At 39.3% G+C, this 22,378-nt stretch overlaps 1 protein-coding gene across 1 annotated transcript in view; it reads left to right on the top strand.

The window, feature by feature from the left end:
- Positions 1-20,988, top strand: part of PELI1 (pellino E3 ubiquitin protein ligase 1) — a 70,888-nt gene extending 49,900 nt beyond the window's left edge. The window contains exons 2-7 of the mRNA XM_062209529.1: positions 3,137-3,276; positions 6,722-6,851; positions 11,179-11,280; positions 16,167-16,364; positions 16,460-16,648; positions 17,854-20,988. Coding sequence (XP_062065513.1) covers positions 3,206-3,276; positions 6,722-6,851; positions 11,179-11,280; positions 16,167-16,364; positions 16,460-16,648; positions 17,854-18,420 — 1,257 coding nt within the window. The 5' untranslated portion in view covers positions 3,137-3,205 and the 3' untranslated portion in view covers positions 18,421-20,988. The remainder of the gene's footprint in view (positions 1-3,136; positions 3,277-6,721; positions 6,852-11,178; positions 11,281-16,166; positions 16,365-16,459; positions 16,649-17,853) is intronic.
- Positions 20,989-22,378: the final 1,390 nt, after the last annotated feature.

Raw genomic sequence — 22,378 nt, 5'->3', positions numbered from 1 at the left:
TACATATGCTTATTTTTAAGAGGGAAATTTTTGCTACCATATGTGGAAAAATATCACTTCTTTAAATAGAAAGTAGCTATAAATAGGAATCCACACCAAGAAAAGCAGTGTTGTTACAGTCTAATTTTAAATTAATTTAAATTCTTTTTATTAGATGTATAACTTGCTGGTTTTGGTCAGAAATGCATCAAAGCAATGTTTTCATGTTTGATGGTGGTACCTTGGTTGTCTAAAAAGAAAAGCAGTTAAAACCTCTGGTCAAGCTTTGGTGTGACTTTTTCCATTGAAATGTTTCTTGAGGGGGAAATGGGAAGGTTGAGTACATGTCTGTGTACTCAAGTGGGTTTTCACGTACACAGAAGGTCTTGTTATACAGATCCAAGATTGATATTTGGAAAACTTGAGTAAATTTTTCTAAAAACTCTTCACATTTTTACATTGAAGGTTTTAGTTAGCATAATACCATTTTCTTTCTCAAAAAAGGGAATTTGCTAAATATGCCTTAAGGTTTTTAAATTTTTGTTTATTAAAGAGGCAGAGAACAGACTGAGAGAGAGTACTCCATTTGCTGGTGCACTCCCCAACTGCCTACAATGGCTGGTACCTGATTGTGGCCAAATCCAGAGGTCTAGGCCAAAGCTGTGGGTTGGGAACTCCCACGTGGGTGGCAAGAACACTCCAGGGCCTGTATTAGCAGGAAGCTAGAGTCAGGAACCAGAGTCAGGTATCGAATCCAGGCACTCTGATATGGGATATGAGCAACTTAACCTGTAGTCCAAATGTCTGCCTACAGTATAGTTTATTTTTACTAAAGTAGTAAGGCCAGGCCGTTATGATGATAAATCTATGTATTGGTTTCTGTAACCTTTTAGACAAATTTGATTATTAAAATTTCATCAGCAAAAACAAGTTTGTATGGTAACAAATATTGTGTATTTTTATTAATTTTATTTGAAAAGCAGGAAGAGGCCGGCGCCGCGGCTCACTAGGCTAATCCTCCGCCTTGCGGCGCCGGCACACCGGGTTCTAGTCCCTGTCGGGGCACCGGATTCTGTCCCGGTTGCCCCTCTTCCAGGCCAGCTCTCTGCTGTGGCCCGGGAAGGCAGTGGAGGATGGCCCAGGTCCTTGGGCCCTGCACCCCATGGGAGACCAGGAGAAGCACCTGGCTCCTGGCTTCAGATCAGCGAGATGTGCCGTCCGCAGCAGCCATTGGAGGGTGAACCAACGGCAAAAGGAAGACCTTTCTGTCTCTGTCTCTCTCTCACTGTCCACTCTGCCTGTCAAAAATAAAAAAAAAAAAAGAAAAAATGACTTTAAAAAAGAAAAAGAAAAAAAGAAAAGCAGGAAGAGAAGAAGACACAGAGAGAGATATCTCTCATTTACTGGTTGACTTCTCAGATGCCCACAATAGCTGGGCCAGGCTGAAGCCAAGAACCAAAACTCAGTTCAGATCTCCCATGTAGGTGTCAGAGGTCTAACTACTTAAGCCATCACCTGCTACCTCCTAGTCTGGGCATTAATAGAAAACTAGACTCAAACCCAGGCACTCCAGTATAGGATGCCAGCTTTCCAACAGCATGTCAGCCACTGTGCCAGATACCTACCCCCTTTTTAGTGTATTTGAATGGAAGAAATGTTTTTCTTAAAATAGCTTATTATAGTATTTTTTCTGGCTTATCAGAAATATTAGTCTTTTGTTTGCATATTTATGTCACATTTATATTTTAATTGAACTTTTTATTTTTAAATAACTATTGATTCACAAGAAATTATAAGAAATAATACAGAAAGAAAGTCTGCCTACTCTTTACTCAGTTTCCCCCCTGTGGTAACATCTTGCAGAACTAGTAAAGTAGCACAGCTACTTAACTAAAAGATAAAGATACAGAACATTTCCATCACCACAGGGGCCCCTCTTACTGTCATTTTGTAGCCATATCCACTTCCTTCCTACACATATTATATGTTATATAAATGGGATTATTCATATCACCTTTTGAGATTAGTTTCTTTTACATATCATAATTCTCTAGAGATTCGTCCATATTGTTACATATATCAATAGCTTCTTTTTATTACTGACCAGTCTTCCATGATGTGAGTATACCAGTTTATCATTCACTTAGTTAGAATATCTTGGTTATTTCCAGTTCTGGCTCCCTGTTTAGCCTACTCTTACAACCCCAGTGAAGATATTAGACTTCCTCATTAGAGTTCATGAAGTGGAAGTTCAGGCTCTTGTTAATGTGTGTCAGGGATAGGGACCAGATGAGGCTCAGTATTTTCTGTGTTTGGCGGAATTAAAATTATTATTATAAAAAAAATTTCTGTGGCAGGTGTTTAGCATAGCAGCTAACATGCCAGTTAGGATGCCTGTCCCCCAGCAAAGTGCCTGGTTGAATACCCTGCTCCAACTCTTGACTCCAGCTTTCTGGTAATGCAGACCCTCGGAGGCAGTGGTGATGGCCTGGTAATTGGGCTCCTTCCACTCATGTGGAAGAACTGAATTGAATTCCCAATTCCTGGCTTTGACGCCAACCCAACTCTGACAACTGGGCATTTGGGGAGCATGCCAGAGGATGAGAACTCTTTGTCTCTCTCTCTCTCTTTCACCCTCTTTCTCTGCCCCCCTCTCCCATCCTTCCTATTTCCCTGCCAAATAAATAAATGTAAAAAAAATTTTTTTTAATCTTCTAAGATACTCTTTTCTTTTTCCTTTTGTTAGAGAGAGCAGGCTGTTGTGGCTTTGGGCCAGTTGACATTTCCAGGTTGTTGACTTCTTCACCTCAAAGTCAGGAATCTATTTTGGGAAAAAGAGAGAGAGGGAAAGAGAGACAAAACTCACCACCATGTTTGTTCCTTGGATTCTGAGGTCCCTGTTGGTCTGCCTTCTCTCAACTTTTCACATCTTAGTATGTTTTGGAAATAATATCCAGGTATTTTAATTGTACTTAACAGAAATAATAAGGAAAAAGTATGTTTACTCCATATTTGGGTCAAATAACCATTGAAGAAATGTCATATGCATTGTATACCAGGTGATACTTTGCCTAATGCTGTGCTCTAGAGCACTGCTGGAAAGTGCCATCTTTATTTAAAGGGAAATTCATTGTTCACATTACCTTTTCCCCTCCAGAAAATAATGCAAAAGGTGTTTCAAAGCTCCTGACCAGTGAACAAAGATTTGAGAAAGACAACCAAGCTCATGTTTTCTCCTGATCAAGAAAATCATCCTTCCAAGGCACCAGTAAAATATGGTGAACTCATTGTCTTAGGGTAAGATTTCTCCATCTGATGAGCCATAAAATTGAAAAATGTATATAAACTGGTATCTAAGAAGTGTTTTTAAAAGAATTTGTATCTTAACTATATCCAAACAGAATTCAAAGCTATGGGATAATATTATCAAATCAAGAAACTTAATTCTCATATTTATGCTGTCTTTTATAAGTGCTCAAATACTGCATAAACTTTGTCTCACCCTTAGGAAAGGCAAAGTTTCTTAAAAATGAATTGGAAAAACATGTTTGTTGTTGCATAGTTATTCCATATGTCTTTATCCTTTTAGAAAAATTTGCTTCAGCCAGCTTTATCAAAAATCAATCTCTTTTCCCTGTCTCCTGCTTTAGGTCATTCGTGTAGGTCAGTATTTATTTGCTCCTTTGCTCCTCTGAGGTATTTGTGGGGTTGTGCTTAGGATCTGGCTGAACAGTACTTCTGGATGAAAGGAGCTGGCCAGGTGTAAGGTGACAGTGGGATGACTAATGCCCAGATAGGACACAACCACTTGTTTGCCTCTTGCACTTAACTCCCAAAAGCATAGTCTGAAGATTAAATAGATGACTCCCTTATTTCAACTTATTCACTCTAAACTAACCCTAACTGTCCAAACAGAGACACAGCATTTGCCTCTGTTGACTAGAGAGCTCAAGAAATTAGAATTTAAAAACTTAACTTCCGGCCGGTGCCGTAGCTTAACAGGCTAATCCTCCGCCTTGTGGTGCCGGCACACCGGGTTCTAGTCCCGGTTGGGGCGCCGGATTCTATCCCGGTTGCCCCTCTTCCAGGCCAGCTCTCTGCTGTGGCCCGGGAGTGCAGTGGAGGATGGCCCAAGTGCTTGGGCCCTGCACCTGCATGGGAGACCAGGAGAAGCACCTGGCTCCTGGCTTCGAATCAGTGAGATGCGCTGGCCGCAGCGGCCATTGGAGGGTGAACCAACGGCAAAAAGGAAGACCTTTCTCTCTGTCTCTCTCACTATCCACTATCCACTCTGCCTCTCAAAAAAAAAGCAAACAAACAAACAAAAAACTTCCTTTTGTTCCTTCTGCCTAAAAAGCAGCTCTAGACATTGTAATATGTTTGAGAATCAGGTTGGTATATGTTCTGTTTAAGAGAGAATATGTTGTTTCAGATGCGAAAGTAAGAGAAACTGGAGAGATAATAAACATGGAGTTACTGAGCTTGGCTGGAAGTCAAAATCCTCAATTATACTGCCTATTCTGGCACTGCAGCATGAATGACCTTGGAAGAATACCTTAACCATTCCGGGCCTTAGTTTCCTTTCATGTAAAAAGACAGACAAGCTTAGTACCCTTTGAGGCCTAACGATTTTTCTGTCAGAAACAGAACTTCTGAGATTGTAAACTTAATGTAGTAACAGCAATATTATAACTTTGAATCACATAGATTCTAATGATCTTAATGATAAGCAACTTTTAAGTACCATAAACCATTCTAAGTTAAATTATTCTAGCAGGAAATTTGAGAGTCATTTGAAGAACAGAGTTTAAAACCCTAGTATATGATTTTAAACCTACCTCTCTTAGCCTAGAAGCTTTTTAGTTAATTATTAGCAGTAATAATTGTCTCTATATGTGTCACTCTGTGTGTCTTAAGATGCAAGTAATGCATCTTGCCAACGCCTCTCTATAAGAAGTGAAACTATATGAGGTTGTGCGTTTCATGCTATTGCTACTTAGAGCTTTGGACTATAGGAATGCATGTACTACAGAGAGCATAGGTCCGGAAGAGGAATGAGTGGTGCCATTCAGAGCACAGTGAGGGGCAGTGAGGAACCCACTGTGGGGCTGGTGACCACACACAGCCTGTGCTAGTCAGCAAGCCAATATGTTAGCTAAGGGATGCTACATTGAACTTAAAGCAAGGCTAACAAGACTAGCAAGGACTTTCTTCTATTCCCAAGTATATTTTTTTTTATAAAGGGTCAGTTTAATTTTCATATGTAGCAGTCATTGACTCTCTTGTCAGCTTTAAAATGTGATTCTTCCATGTCAGCCATGTTTGCAGATCATTTTACAATCACTTTGTCTTGCAACCTCAAAACTGCCCCAGTTCTCCACCTCGTTTCCCTGTGGACTGACAAACTGTTCATGGGAGACCACAACCCAAAGATGTTGTAAGGAAGTGGGCAGTGGATGAGGACTGCGTGTGCCTCAGTGAAGCAGTAAAGAATGACAAACAGCATGGCAAACATACTGGGATTAAATTCTGACTTTGCCAGTGTCATGTGTGACCTTCAGAAGATGATTCTCTGGACATGTTTCCTAATCTGTAAAAATGGGGACACTGACACCAGTCTTGTTTGTGAAGTTTTTATTTTTTTTTAAAGATTTTTTATTTTATTTATATGAGAGGTAGAATTACAGACAGAGAGAGGGAGAGACAGAAAGGTCTTCCATCTGCTGGTTCACTCCCCAAATGGCTGCAGCAGCCAGAGCTGGACCCATCCAAAGCCAGGTTCTTCCTCCAGGTCTCCCATGCAGGTGCAGGGGTCTAAGCACTTGGGCTTAGACTTCCACTGCTTTCCCGGGCCATAGTAGGGAGCTAGATTGGAAGAGCAGCAGCAGGGACTATAACCAGCACCCATATGGGATGCCAGTGCTGCAGGTGGAGGCTTTGCCCACTACACCACAGTGCCAGCACGTTACGAAATTTTTATGAGGGTAGATTGAATGAGGTGATATATAGGTTAGAACCCAGTGGGGCTTGGTTGGTACATAGTAAACACTCAGATGTTTTTGTTTGGGTTTGTTTTTAATTTTTCATACTGATTCAGTCCTTGCTTACTTGCTTTCTTTCTGGTCAGGCATATGTTATCAGGGAAACGGTAGTTCATCAGGTCTATACCACAAAAGTATATTTAACTATTACTTAACAGAAATCTCAGTTGGGCAGGTTCTGCCAACAGTGTGTGAAGTGTATATGCAGGTAGCTGAGACAGACAAGTCTAAAAATTCCTTAATTCAAAATCCAGCTATTTAAAGTATTTGGTTCACAATTAAAAGAGATCCTATTTTGAACAATACAAACTGTGCTTTTGAAGGTTATATTATCACAAATATTCACCTTAAAAAATGGAGGGAAATGGAATGAGTTATAAGGAATCAGATATGCCATTATTTGGCTGTTAATTCTCTTCAATAAAAGAGGGGGTAAATGCAAATATAGATAACTCAAAGGTATGTGTCATCCAAAAGGTACTTCTCTGTAACCTGGAATGTGGCCAGAAAGAATCTCATTTTGTTGCACATCAAAGCAGCTGGTCTGGAGATCAACAATTACTAAAAAAACTAAGATAACTATTGTTCTAATAGATAATTAATTGGGAATTGGTTTTGCAAGACAGAGTAAAACATTTGTTTTATAATTGTTTGATTTTTTTTTACAAGAGATCACTTAAACTTTGTTTCTCTTTCATCAGGTATAATGGGTCTCTCCCAAATGGCGATAGAGGAAGGAGGAAAAGTAGGTTTGCTTTGTTTAAAAGACCTAAGGCAAATGGGGTGAAGCCCAGCACTGTGCATATTGCATGTACTCCTCAGGCTGCAAAGGTAAAAAAAAAAAAAAAAAAGTCACTAAATAATTAACTTTGAAAAACTAAAAAACCTTTGTATGTTGTTTATATTCTCTTACATTCGCTCACATTTTTGTTTCAAACATTTCCTTTTGTTTGGATCAGAGAAGAGACTTGAGACGTGGTACTTGGAGGCCACAATATGGAAGGGGAATCTGACTTTTTTTGAATGGCAAACCAGAATTAGTGGGTGGAGACTGTTAAAAGAGGTGGGGTAGGGCCAGGGTTTGATATAGTAGTATTTAGAATTGTGCAGTTGTGTACCCTGAAAAACAGGGAGTTCCCACTTCTCTACAAGAGGGGCCACGCCTGGTTGAGTAATGAGGTGTATAATATGTATATTTAGGTTTCAGAAGCATGTTTGAATGAAGTAGTTTTTTAACTAAGGATTTTTATCTATGTCTGTCTGGATGTTCTTGTTTTTATTGTGAAGTTGTTTTATGACACTGCCCTAGCTTTTAGCATGGTGCCCTGTCAAAGACCTCACTAATGTTAGATTGAATCAAAGCTATGAAAACAACTACTCAACTGCATCTAAACTGTAATTTCTCGACTCCTGGCCTTACTTAGTGCTTTTAGCCCCCTTTTTTCCCCGCTACCAAATCTCCAGAATCAGCATCATCATCTGGTTTTTCCTAAAGTGATAGAAAAGTAGGGGCGATTTTAGATATTTACATTTCCTATGAATTCTTTTCCTTACAATTTTATAACACAGTCTGAATTTGATACTGTGATGAACAAATAAGAAAAATTACCAAGAATTTTTTGACTTTTGGAAGTAACTTTAGTTAAGTAACTCTAGGATATACATTAGTATCATACCATCTGAGGTCTATCTTGGTTAAGTTAAATGAACCAGAGACAGTGGAATCAGCATTATGTTGCTGTGTTTTAGGTCACAGCTCCAATCCCTGAAGTTTAGTTGGATTTTTGGTCTTGTTTTTTGCTTTTTGTTTCTTTTTAAAGTCTATTAGAGAGGGAGACAGAGTTCTCTGGAGGTTCACTCCCCAAATGCCAACAATGGCCAGGGCTACCCCAGTGCCCAAGCCCACAGCCTGTAACAGCCTCCAGGAAGAACCCAATTATTTGAAACATTACCACTGCCTTCCAGGATCAGAAGTCAGAAGCCAGAGCTAGATATTGAACCCGGACACTGATGTGAGACACAGGCGTCTTAACAAGTAGGCTAAATTCCTGCCCTAACATTGTTTATATCCAGTTGATGTATATTACAGAGTCTTTAAGCCTTGAGTCCTTAAGTCCTTAAATCCACTATTACTATCTGGGACTTAGTGTGTGTAGAAAAGGGACTGTTTGATTTTGCTTCTTTGCAGAGGTAGGATTTTATATTAAGTAGGCAGTGGAAGTAAATGCCTTATTGATCTGATTGAGGAGCCTCTTAGAGTACTTCCCTACAAGAGTGCTCTTGGCATTTTGGATCTACCAATTCTTCATTGTGATGGCCAAAACATGCTTTTACATATTTTCAGATTCCCCTTGGACAACTAGTAACTACTACTGGTTGAGAACCATTGTTGGGGAACATATTTATATTCCATACCTCTGTAATAGTCTTTCCTGTATTTTTCTTCCTATTTTTACACTGTCATACCTGTCATGTTTTCATTGTTACCTCCTTTTCATTCTTACTTGGCAAAAGAATCTTGAAGATCAAAGACTGACTACTTCCTCTAAATTTTCACAGAATATATTAAATTCATGAGGAGGATAAATGTTTAGTCTGGAAGTCATCTGGAGTGAGTGATTAAAACTGCCTTCCAGTCCAGTGAGACTCAGATTTAACTTGACATAGTTCTTATTCCCAGTCTAAGAGTGGGTTTGGGGCTGGTGTTGTGGTTTAATGGGTAAAACCAACACCTGGGACACCAGCATCCCATATGGGTGCCAGTTTGTGTCCTGGCTGCTCCACTTTCAATCCAGCTCCCTGCTAATGTACCTGGGGAAGCAGTGGGCGAAAGCCCAAGTTTTTGGGTTGCTGTACTCAAATGGGAGACCTGGAAGAAGCACATTGCTCCTGGCTTCAGTCTGACCGAACCCTGGCTGTTGTGGCCATTTGGAGAGTGAACCAGCAGATGAAAGACCTTTCTCTTTGTCTCTCTGTCTCTATGTAACTCTGCCTTTGAAATAAATAATTTGTTTAAAAAAAAAAAAGACAAAAATTATAATCTTAAGGCACACAAAGCTAGTGTTTTTAAATCTTCCAAGCTGTTAAGAATTAACTTCCAAAATACAAAGCAATTTTTGGTTGAAAGCCAGTTGCTTAATGGTGAGTTTAATTTAGGTTTTAAAATCTGTGAAATTAGTATGTAATGTTTATGAATACATAAATGTGCACTAAAAAGTATTAGCAGTATTCATGTAAATGATCTGTACTGGAGAATGGGTGGATAGGTAGGAATACATAGGCAGCTTCAGTTGCAAATACAATTTAATTTCTTGAAAAAAATAAAAAGCAAAAGTGACATTTGTTAAGCTTTGATAAAACTGGATAGTTAATATCCAGGTACTTGTTTATTCTGTTAATATACTTGAAAATGTGACAGTTTTAATTAAAGCTATTGTTTTAAAGCTTTAAATTCTTACAGTTTAGCTACAAATTGATAAACTTCTAATTAAAGAACATTTTTCAGTTTAGCTTCTTTGCTGTGTGTAATCACTCTCCGTTTCTTTATGTCTGTTTTCCTCTCATGCAGCCGTTTCCACTTCCTTTGTACATGACTAGGTTTTTCCTCCCTTTGATATTTTCTCCAATTCATGTACATACAACACTCCTGAAAACAAAACTGAAAAGTTCTTTTTAGCAACGTTTTTAGTTTGAGATAAGTCAAATATGTGCATGAGTGTTACATCTCTTTCCTTTGGTAATTTTAATCATTCTATGAATTTTTGTGCATCTGTGGAGTCACAAAATGGTTAGACAGCCAGTTAAATCAGCTTACTGGTTAACTTTATAACTGAGTGACTTTAAAAATAAGATTCTTGGGTTGGACATTTAACCTAGTGGTTAAGAAACAAATCCCATATCACAGTACCAGGGGTCAGTACCCAGCTTTGGCTTTTGATTCTAGCTTCCTGTTACTGTAGACCCTTGGAGAAAGGAATGATGGTTCAAATACTTGAGTTTTTGCCACCTATGTAGGCAATCTATGTTGAGTTCCCCATTCCTGGCATCAACCTAGTCCAGTGCCAGGCATTTGGCGAGTGAGCCAACAGATAGGAATCTGTCTCTCTGCCTCTCAAATAAAAATTTTAAGTGAAAAAATTTTTAATGAAAATAAAATTCTTTCGGGGCTGGTGCTGTGGCGCAGTGGGTTAACACCCTGGCCTGAAGCACCAGTATCCCATTTGGGCACTGGTTCAAGACCCAACTGCTCCACTTCTGATCCAGCTCTCTCCTATGGCCTGGAAAAGTAGTAGAAGATGGCTCAAATCCTTGGGCCTTTGCACCTGCGTGGGAGACACGGAAGAAGCTCCTGGCTCCTGGCTTCGGATCAGTGCAGCTCCGGCCGTTGCAGCCAATTGGGGATGGATGGTTTATTCTCTCTCTCTCTTTCTCTCTTTCTCTTCTCTTTCTTTCTTGCTCTCTTTCTCTCTGCCTCTCCTCTCTCTGTGTAACTCTGACTTTCAAATAAATAAATAAATCCTTTAAAAAAAAAAGATTCTTTCAAGATTCTGTATTTTCTCATCAGATTAGTACTGAGTATTCTTTTCACTTTCTACAAGGACTTTTTTCTTAAATATTTATTTATATATTTGAAGGTCATAATTATAGAGAGAGGGGTCTTCTGTCTACTGGTTTCACTCACCAAGTGGCCAGGGTGAAGCCAGGCCAAAGCTAGGGGCTTCTTCCAGATCTCTCACATGGGTGTCAGAGGACCAAGCACTTGGGCCATCTTCCACTGCTTTTCCAGGCTATTAGCAGGGAGCTGGTTCGTAAGTGGAGCAGCCAGGACACAAACCAGTGCCCATGTGAAATGCTGGTTGTCTCAAGGGGCAGTACACACTACACCACTGCACCACAACCCTGCCCCAGAATTTGGTTTTGATTTCTTTAAAATTTAAAATAATTGTAGGAGAGACCCAGATTGTATAAGTTTTTGATTTTATTTAAAAGTATGTTCTTACCTGAGAAGTCACTGTCACAGCTAAGGCTTTTCCATAGTTATTAACCTCTCTCAAGTTTCAGGGGGTAAATGCATAATCGTGTCATATATGTGATTTACTTTTTGTACTGATTTGATTGACCTGCCTACTAATTTTTGTTACTAACGTTTTTCTCCTAGGCAATAAGCAACAAGGACCAGCACAGTATATCCTATACTTTATCTCGGGCCCAGACAGTGGTGGTTGAATATACTCATGACAGCAACACTGATATGTTTCAGGTATTACAACATTTTCAACTTTTTTTTCTTAAAAAAAACAGAACAGTTAAAAGTCTGTTGTCTGTAACTTTTCCTATGATCAAATTAAGGATCATCATAGCTTAATAATGTATTTCATATATAGAAGGGTCTTCAGAAAGTTCATGGAAAATGTATAAAAAAGCAATGCACTGATTTCGGGTTTTTTTGCATCAAAATAAATTTTACCTTTTAATTTCATTTTTCATGAGCTTTTTAAAGTCCTTCATGTATATTGAAAACCTCATATGTTGAATTCAGCATATCACAGTAAGAGTCAAGCTTTGGAATCAGAATTTCTGGTATACGTTACTTGGCTGCTCTATGTCTCAGTTTCCTCCTCTATAAAGTGCTGGTAATACCTTGCGGCGCCGGCACACCGGGTTCTAGTCCCGGTCGGGGCACCGATCCTGTCCCGGTTGCCCCTCTTCCAGGCCAGCTCTCTGCTGTGGCCAGGGAGTGCAGTGGAGGATGGCCCAAGTGCTTGGGCCCCGCACCCCATGGGAGACCAGGATAAACACTTGGCTCCTGCCATCGGAACAGCGTGGTGCGCCGGCCGCAGCGTGCTACCGCGGCGGCCATTGGAGGGTGAACCAACGGCAAAAGGAAGACCTTTCTCTCTGTCTCTCTCTCACTGTCCACTCTGCCTGTCAAAAAAAAATAAAAATAAAAAAAATAAAGTGCTGGTAATAGAAACTCCCTCCCAGGTGTTAGGAATAAATAAGTTTTTGTGTTAACATACTCAGAGCTGGGTCAGGTACCTAGAAAGCTCTTGGCAAATGTTAGCTATTATTATCAGAAAAAAAAAAAAGAAAAGTAATCAAGAACTATTCTGCACACATAAGTGACCTCTTGACCACTAACCTCCCACCTTCCTGTACAGGCAACAAAAAGTACAGGCAGCTTTGATTTTTTCCCCCCACCCCATTCCTTGTAGCAATCCAGTGCTAATTTTTTTTTAAACTTATAAACAAATTTCTTTATATCCTCTTGCTTAACATTGAGTTTTCTAATGCCTTGGGCTTTTTAAAAGAAAATGTAAGTGGGATATAGTTGCCTGACATTGTTGCTCTTAAAACTAGCACCAGTGACATTTCCTTTTTTTTTTTAATTTCACAAATTTAAATAACGGTAAAATGGCCTGGAAACATACTCATTTTACTTATTTGCTTTTTAAGGATTTATTTATTTGTTTTATTTATTTATTTATTTATTTTGACAGGCAGAGTTAGACAGTGAGAGAGAGAGTTATAGACAATGAGAGAGAGAGACAGAGAGAAAGATCTTCCTTCTGTTGGTTCACTCCCCTAATGGCCACCATGGCTGGCACTACGCTGCTCCGAAGCCAGGAGCCGGGTGCTTCCTCCCGGTCTCCCATGGGGGTACAGTGACCCAAGCACTTGGGCCATCCTTCACTGCCCTCCTGGGCCACAGCAAAGAGCTGGACTGGAAGAGAAGCAACTGGGACTAGTACCCGGTGCCCCAACCGGGACTAGAACCTGGGGTGCCGGGGCCACAGGCAGAGGATTAGCCAAGTGAGCCACGGTGCTGGCCAGGATTTATTTCTTTGAAACAGTTACAGAAAGGTCTTCTGTCTACTGGTTGACTTCCACAGTGGCTGTGACAGCCAGAGCTGAACCAAGCCAGAGCCAGGAGCTTCATCCCATTCTCTTTTATGGGTGGCTCAGAGCCCTAGTGCCTGAGCCATATTCTGCTGCTTTTCTTGAGCCATTAGCAGGGAGCTAGATCGAAAGTGGAGCAGCCGGAACTCAAATCTGTGCCCATATGGGATGCTGGCATCACAGGTGGTGACTTTACCTGCTATGCCTTGACACCAACCCCTGTATATTTAATTTTAATCAGTAGCAAAATCTCTCTTTGAAGTCTCTTCCTTCCCCAACCCTTTCAGTGCTATACTGAATTTCTTGTAGAATACTGTCTCTACAGTTATTAAAATATGAGTATTTGTTTATATCATCCCTACTTTTACCAAAAACTTGGTCCTAGCTGTTCTACATCCAATCCAGCTCCCTGCTAGTGGCCTGGGAAAAGCAGTGGAAAATGGCCCAAGTGCCTGGGCCCCTGCTGCGCATGTGGGAGACCTGGGAGAAGCTTCAGCCTGGCCCAGTGCTGGCTGTTAACAGCCATATGGGGAGTGAACCAGTGGATGGAAGTTCTTTCTCTCTCTGTAACTCTGCCTGTTAAAATAATTAAAAAAAAAAAAAAAAAAGTTAACTAAATAAAGCTAGCAGTAGCAATTAGAAAGAAAAGGACTTAACTGGTGCTGGCTGCTGTGGTGCAGCAGGTTAATGCCCTGGCCTGAATCTCCAGCATCCCATATGGGCATGCTCGAGACCTGGCTGTTCCACTTCCTATCCAGCTCTCTGGTATGGTCTGGGAAAGCAGTAGAAGATGGCCCAAATCTTGGGCCCCTGCACCCGCATGGAGGACCTGGAGGAGGCTCCTGGCTCCTGGCTTCGGATCAGTGCAGCTCTGGCCATTGCAGCCAATTGGAGAGTGAACCACTGGATGGAAGACCTCTCTCTCTCTGCCTCTCCTCTCTCTGTGTAACTCTGACTTTCAAATAAATAAATAAAATCTTTAAAAAAAAAAAAAGACTTAACTAAAGTCTATCTTAACATCTAATCATATTTTGGTATCTGATCTCACTCATATAAGTGTTTTTCTTTTTATAGATATTTCTTATATAAGATTTCTTCCTTCTGTCTTGTCAATATGAGTAATGCTTTGATATCTTAAATCTTCTGCAAGACCCAGATCAAATGGCAATCTCTGGAACAACGTCTCTTCCCAAATAAGTGCGACTTCTGCTTGATTCTGAATATTAATCCTCAGTCCAGACCTTGGCCTACATCTTTTTATTTTGGAGAATATTTTTGGTTTCAAAGGCCTAAGGCCATTTTGTTTGGATATCATTTTCCTAAAACTAAAAGTGACATCCACCCTCACTTTTTTTTTTTTTTTTTTTTTTTTTTTGGACAGGCAGAGTTAGACAGTGAGAGAGAGAGAGAGAAAGGTCTTCCTTCTGTTGGTTCACTCCCCAAATGGCCGCTATGGCCGGCGCTGCGCCAATTCGAAGCCAGGAGCCAGGTGCTTCCTCCCAGTCTCCCATGCGGGTCTAGGGCCCAAGCACTTAGGCCATCCTCCACTGCCTTCCCCGGCCACAGCAGAGAGCTGGACTGGAAGAAGAGCAAACGGGACAGAATCTGGCACCCCAACCGGGACTAGAACCCAGGGTGCCGGCGCCACAGGTGGAAGATTAGCCAAGTGAGCCGCAGGCTGGCCCACCCTCACATTTATTAACCATTTGTATCCCAAAACTATCCAATGAAGTATAAAGACTTTATAATTGATGATCGGCCAAAAAGATGAAAGTGTTTTATCTGAAAGTATTCTGATGATCAGGAACTTGTGAATCTGAGCTTGCAAAGGTTGACTTTCAAGAGTCATCATCTCTCTAAAGGGTCATTCTTTTTTTCTCAGTACCCACATTTTTCAATTTGATGATATAACTTTATAGCAAATATATATCAATTTGATGATATAGCTTTATAACAAATACATTAATAAATCAGCAATTTCTAAATGTTTATAATACCCTGAGCAGTTGTCAACTTTTGTTGTCTCTTCTAGTGATTTCCTTTTTTTAACTTACAAAATGAAATTTATTTACTAATGACTACCTCTGAAGATTTTTTTTTTTAAGATTTACTTATTTATTTATTTGAAAGTCAGAGTTATACACACACGCACACACACGCACACACAGAAAGAGATATCTTCCACCTGCTGGTTCAATCCCCAAATGGCTGCAATGACCAGGGTTGGGTCAGGCTGAAGCCAGGAGCTTCTTCCAGGTGTCCTACATGGGTGCAGGGGCCAAGCACTTTAGCTGTCTTCCCAGGCACATTAGCAGGGAACTGGATTGGAAGTGGAATGTCTGGGACTCAAACCAGTGCCCATATGGGATACCAGCACTGCAGACAATGGCTTAACTTGCTTTGCCACAGCACCAGCCCCCATCTCACACTCTTATCTGAGAACACTGTCTCGCTGAAAAATGGCCAAGAACTGGTAAAAAAAAAATTTAAAACATCTAGGGATAAGGTAAATGCCATAAAGTTCACTCACTGAAGTTCCTTTTCTGTACTCCCTGGAGTACAGAAACCTTTTGAAGTACTATTCTCTGAAATGTGCTGATTTCACTTCTCAACCCATGGCAGATGAAGAGTAGCTTGTTGGAGAAGAGGTTTGTTGCTGGAAATAAGGATGACCAAAAGCTAGAAATGCTAGCTGACAATCTATCAAAAGAGAAATGAGACAGTCTATGATGGCTGCGTACAACCTCAAAACAAGGTTACGCAAACCCTTAATGTAAGGATCTGTGATCTTGTACACCCTCTACAGCACATGAAGATATCACTGCATTTCAGCTTATTATGCACGGTAGTTATAATATGCTGGAGAACCTTACAAAACTTGGCTTACATGTTCACTAGATTCTGTTAAAAAAAGTAGAATAGCACACAGTAGACATGTTTTCATATGAAAGAGTTAAAGTCTACAGCTATCCAGAAATCTCAGCCACACTGAATGCTTCATGCCCTGGGGGTTTCATATATTCTGTTATAAATCCCTACTTTATTCTGTGCTCTAAGTGATTACTACATCAGAGACTTTGACAAATTAGTTTTCAAGATTAATTTGGATGCCCCAAAAGTTAAGTATGGTAAGTTTGAGCTTTAGAAATTTCAGAAGTTTAATGTTTTCACCTTATGGTGCCTTTCTTGAATGAATTTTCCACTGAGTTCTTTGAATAGATTTATAGATGTTTCTTTTTCCCTTAGATTGGTCGATCTACTGAAAGTCCCATTGATTTTGTGGTAACTGACACAGTTCCTGGAAGTCAGAGTAATTCTGATACACAGTCAGTACAAAGCACTATATCAAGATTTGCCTGTAGGATCATATGTGAACGGAATCCCCCTTTTACAGCACGGATTTATGCTGCAGGATTTGATTCATCAAAAAACATCTTTCTTGGGGTAAAAAGCTTCTTTCCTAAATGATGCATTCTTTTATACACATTTCTATTTTCAAATTACAAATGAATGGAAGCTCACTACTTCTGTTTCTCTAGGAGAAGGCTGCCAAATGGAAGACATCAGATGGGCAGATGGATGGCTTGACCACTAATGGTGTTCTTGTGATGCATCCACGCAATGGATTCACAGAAGACTCCAAGCCTGGAATATGGAGAGAAATATCAGTGTGTGGAAATGTGTTTAGCCTGCGTGAAACCAGATCAGCTCAGCAGAGAGGAAAAATGGTACATACTGTTATAGTTTCTTACTCGGCTACATTAAACACCTAGGTTAAGTTGGACTGAATGTATTATATATATTCTGAAAACTCTTAAATCTACGAGAATGCTTCCAAAAGTTCATAGAATAGTAGAATTAAAAGATAAGTTTATATTGGGGGCTGGCGCTGTGGTGTGGTAAGCTAATAAGCCTCTGTCTGCAGCACCAGCATCCCATATGAGTGTAGGTTCGTGTCCTGGCTGCTCCTCTTCTGATCCAGCTCTCTGCTTCTGGCCTGGGAAAGCAGTGGAAGATGGCCCAAGTGCTTGGGCCCCTGTACCCACATTGGAGACCCGGAGGAAACTCCTGGCTCCTGGCTTCAGATGGGCTCAGCTCTGACCTTTGCGCCCATTTGGGGAGTGAACCAGTGGAAGTAAACCAGAGGAAGACCTTTCTCTCTGTCTTTCTCTCTCTCTCTCTAACTCTGCCTCTCAAATAAATAAAACCTTAAAAAAAAAAAAGATAAATTTATTTTGTTAGAAAAACTTTTAAAATCCATGCATACAAGGGGTCTTCAAGAAGTTCATGATAAAGAAGTATTATGGAAAAACTATGCATTCCAAAATTTTTTAGCACCAAAATAAATTTTTTCTTTTAGTTCTATTTTCCATGAACCATTGAAGTACCCTCATGTTTCTGACACAGAGCACCAAGTCTGTCAAACACTGATGACCAAATACTTTACTAGGGGATAATACCGTAATGTCTCACTTAAGAAACTCTAATAAAGTTTATTCTATCAAACAATATGATTACATTTTTAAAACCTAAGCTTTCCTAAACTGAACAGTTCTCTGACCGTTCTACTTCTGTTTATATATCTTTGACCATATTTACCTAATTAAAAATATTTGACTTACTGATTAACCAGATATTTTAATCATAATTGTCTTTATTCCAAAGCTAAAAAGAAATACATTATTGTTCAGTTTTACAACTTATTTTCAAATCTACATTTTTAATGATTGCCATCAGCATTCCTTGAATATTCAGTGATGATCCAACAAAATCTCCTTTCCTGAAAAAGGAGTGCTTAAGACCAAAACTTTTACATAAAATGAAGTTAATTTATTAATTATAAATTACAAATTGTGTTTTAATTACATATAAAGATTGTGTTTTATTAATTATAAATTACAAACTGTATTTTTTAATTTCTTGTTTCCCCCAGGTGGAAGTTGAAACCAATCAGTTACAAGATGGCTCCTTAATTGACCTCTGTGGGGCAACGTTGCTGTGGCGCACTGCAGAGGGCCTTTCCCACACTCCTACAGTGAAGCATTTAGAAGCTTTAAGGCAGGAAATCAATGCAGCACGACCTCAGTGCCCTGTAGGGTTCAACACACTAGCATTTCCTAGTATGAAGAGAAAAGATGTGGTGGATGAAAAGCAACCATGGGTATATCTAAACTGCGGCCATGTACATGGCTATCATAACTGGGGAAACAAAGAAGAACGTGACGGAAAAGATCGTGAATGTCCTATGTGTAGGTCTGTTGGTCCCTATGTCCCTCTGTGGCTTGGATGTGAAGCTGGATTTTATGTGGACGCCGGCCCTCCAACCCATGCGTTTAGCCCATGTGGGCATGTGTGTTCAGAAAAGACAACTGCCTATTGGTCCCAGATCCCGCTTCCTCATGGTACTCACACTTTTCATGCAGCCTGTCCTTTTTGCGCACATCAGTTGGCTGGTGAACAAGGCTACATCAGACTTATTTTCCAAGGACCTCTAGACTAACAGCCAGTTGTCCTTCAGGACTACATTATAAATTTATAAGCTAAGTGAGTTGGGTTTTCCAACCTGTTGTCCATGTCAGTTTCTCTGCTCTGGTCATTTGCATTAAGATGAAGAATTTTTTAAAACATTTATAATAGTAGCAATTTTGAGCAAAAATCTGGGAAACTCAGCAAAGGAATTTTTGAAAGTACCAGACTTCTGAATCCTGAGTTTTGAAAATATATTTTGAGGAGAAAAAGACATAGTCTAACTTGATGCCTTTGTTAGTGTTTTTGAATCACCCATCCTCAGTGTTGAAAGTTGTTTTGTATAACTGAGGGTACTGTTGGTTCAAACTATGTTAGTTTACAGTTTGTTGCAAACATTGTAAAATACAGCAACATGTATATTAACTTTTTTATATTTATCTTTATTATAGAAAATGTCTTAGAATGTTCTTGATAGAGTAGCATGGTAATGATGGTGTCACACCTTTGGTGTGAATGGTAGCTTAGTGAGCACGTAGCTGAAGGATTGCAAAGTTAGGAAGAAGGACAAGAGAACCTCTCTCCCCATCCCCATCTAAATATGGAATTTGGTAAATTAGAATACTTTGTAAAACCAGATTCATATTAATCACCATTGTATAAGAGATGTTTGTTTTTAACCACATTGAAGATAATCAGGAAAGATTTTTTCCTTAATGTTTCTCTCAAGTGTAGTACTATAACAGAAACTTAATGCTAAGAAACATTTTATATGCTCCTTTGAATATGCAATTTAATCTAGATTATCTATTTTTCTCCCACAGTAACTAATCCGTTTTTAGTATCAGCAACATTTGGCAAGTTTATTTTTTGGATATAAACTGTGGTTCATCTGTTCACTGTTTCTAGAAAAAAATCACTCCCTTGAGAAAAAGCATAAATTAACAAGATAGAAGAGTGACTTGATTAGCGTTTAGAAAAAGAAATGCTCAGTTAATTAATTATTCTGTATTTGGCCTTATCTAGGGATTAGAAATTCTAGCGATACAAAGGGTTGGATGACAATAGTGCCCCTGTTTTTTTTTAACCTAGCAGACCAGCCTTAACTGTAGGCTTGAATCCTAAGGAGAGCTGCCACGGTGTGACTCAAGGGACTCTCTGGTTGGCACATGAGCACCAGTGGCATCAGAATGGAGGGACACACTTGCATGGTCTGTTTAGGCTCTAATTACGGTAAGTTCTTTGCTTTCAGAAGCAAGAGAAAGAATCTTTCCCCTGCCTCTCCCACCCCTTTTTTTTTTTAAATGTACCACAAGAAAAGTAGACAGTTGCACTACATCAGATTCTTTTTTGACACTTGTAGAAATCAATATACTTTTAGAGTCATTTTTTTAATCTTTTAATTTGTTTTCCTTTAGTTTTAAAAGTTGTATAGTACTTAATTGACTGTAGCAAATTTTTGTATGTGGTAGCAACAGCTTTAATTTATCCTATTACAACACTGTTCTGAATTTTCTTTTGGTTTAAAAAACAAAACAAAACTTGTTGCTTAGAAGCCATGAACTATTTTATTTTACTTCAACTGTTAAATTTTCCTTGTTTTTAAAAATGATCATTGGGTTCACTCAGGAAATGCATGTCAGGAAACTTGTATTATAAGTTTATTAGTTGTGATGTATCAATAACTGCTGTTACCCCCTTTTCCAAGAAATATAATTGATTTTGAAGTTATCTAGGTGGTCACATGCTTTGTGACTAGTGCCAGGAAATCAAGTCCTGTGTTGTATTTGTTCTAGTCTTTTCTGTTCAGGCTATATATTGTAGCTTAATTTTTATTTGCAATTAATTTATTCAAACTAAGTAAATACTTTTCAAAATAGACATTTGAATTTGTCTCTGAGTTCATTTTTGCGTAACTGAGAATAGGCAACCAGAAGTGAAGACCTGACAGACCTACCCTGCACTCCAGAAGTACTGTTCTGGAAAAGCTGAGGAGCTTGAATTTAATGTAATGCTTTAAAGTCTGTGGTTCCCTTTGGAAAGCATTTCTTACTTATTAATAAAGAAACTTGTTTATGGTTCAATAATTGAAGACTTTTCTAAGTTCAGTCCTGCTAGAGAGCTAGCTCTTTACAAGTTGCATATGAGGCTATTTAAGTAGTGCCTTGGTGACCATAAAAATTTAATTTTCTTCCCAAAGTGCCTAAATCTCCTCTGAGCAGCCAGGAAAAACCTGGTTCATTTTCTATCAAATTCAAGTTTTTGAAAACTTGGGCAGTTTAAATCATTAGGTAATTTCTCTTGAAGCATTTTGGATATTAGTTCTGTCATTTTGCCAGTGCCTAGTAGAACACTTTTGTAACTCAGTTGTGTTAAGAGAATGTCGGTATTCTGGCTAAGCAGGAGAAAAAGTTGTATTTTGGTCTCTTAAATGTGCCTTCAAGAAAGATAATCCATACAGCTTAACTCTTTTCTCAAGGTAGGGTTCATATTTAAATGTTATTTAATTTGTCCAGGGAATTTGATTTCCTTCATCTAAAATGTTAAGGTCATGAAGTAAAACATGAAGGGCAGAGATTGAGAACTAAGAGTCTTTTACCGTTGTATCCTCTGGAAGCTGTAATTCCTTACTTCACAAATACAACAGTCTTGTAGTAAAGCAGGGCTGGAATAAATAACAATAAAGTAAATATATAATTACTTCTAATATTTAAGTACTCCCACTCCACTTTTCCCTTGGGACATCTCATGAGTCATGAATGGTGAGCCCTCTGATGCAGATTGAGGGAGGGTACCAGTGAAAATCCATCCACTAATTGAGAGTTTTAAGATGGACTTAGAATCTGAGTGTTAAGTCCCTCATCCAATGCATCATCATGTGCTGTTGCCCACTTTAGCCACTTCTGGTTAGTAGATCTCAGCATTCATTTCTCTCCATGCTGTAATCACTGATCTAATAGCTAATTAGATCAGTGACATGCTATGTAACTGGGCTACTTTCAGAATTAGTTTTTTATAATTATAAGTAGGTTTTAATGCCTTGGTATCAAGTTTTACCTACTCATTTATATTAAGGTTTGTTTGTTTATTTTATTTTATTGTATTTTATTTTATTTATTGGAAAGGCAAAGAGACAAGAGAGAGAGATGCTCCACCTAGGTTTTGGCAGGCTGAAGCTAAGAGTCCAGAACTCCATCCTCTGTTGTCTTCCCAGGTGCATTAGCAGGGAGCTGAATCAAGCAGAGCAGGGACTTGGACCAGCAGGTAGCAGATGAGGGGCTTAACCTGTTGCTGGCCCCGTGCCTAATCAGTTCTTAGAACAGATATTGAATACCCACTGTGCAGCATACCTTTTCCTAAACAGAGTGATGATGTAGCAATGGGTGAAAAAAAAAAAAAAATCCCTGCTTCGTAGGGTTTGCATTCTACTGGGGAAAATAGAAATGAGGAAGACAAAGTTTAAAAAAAAAAAAAAAGATAATGAGCAATACTGCAGGGGCAGGTAAAGCAGAAAAGAGAGATACAAAAATGTAATGTGTTGGGAATAGGTAATGTTCACATGTCAAATAGGGCTGGAGAAGATCCCACTGGGAAGTGGTATTGGAGTGAAGATCTGAAGGAGCCACAGGGGATTACTACTTAGAAGTGCAGTTAGGCAGAGGAAACAGCTGTTGCAAGGACCCTGAAATGAAAAATTTCCTGGATATTTCTGAAATGGCAAGAAGGCCAGTGTGGCTAAGTGGTATGAAGAAGGGAAGAGTAGTAGGTAAGGTCAAAGAAGTAAAATGACAGAGGTTAAGCAGGGTGGCAGTGCCAGATCATGGAGGCTTTCTGAGAACTGGGTTTTATTCTGAGTGAGATGGGGAGGGGGAGATTAGATGATTCTGAGCAGGAAAGTGGTATGATCTGACTTACATTTTAATAGGATCCTAATAGACTGAAGGCTGGAGCAGGAAGACTATTGCAGCAAACCTGGAGAGAAATGATGGTGG

The sequence above is a fragment of the Lepus europaeus genome, chromosome 13 (genome assembly GCF_033115175.1).
Source record: "Lepus europaeus isolate LE1 chromosome 13, mLepTim1.pri, whole genome shotgun sequence".
Lineage (NCBI taxonomy): Eukaryota > Metazoa > Chordata > Mammalia > Lagomorpha > Leporidae > Lepus > Lepus europaeus.
The sequence above is the reverse complement of the archived record's forward strand: the minus strand, read 5'-3'. Positions and strand labels throughout refer to the sequence as shown.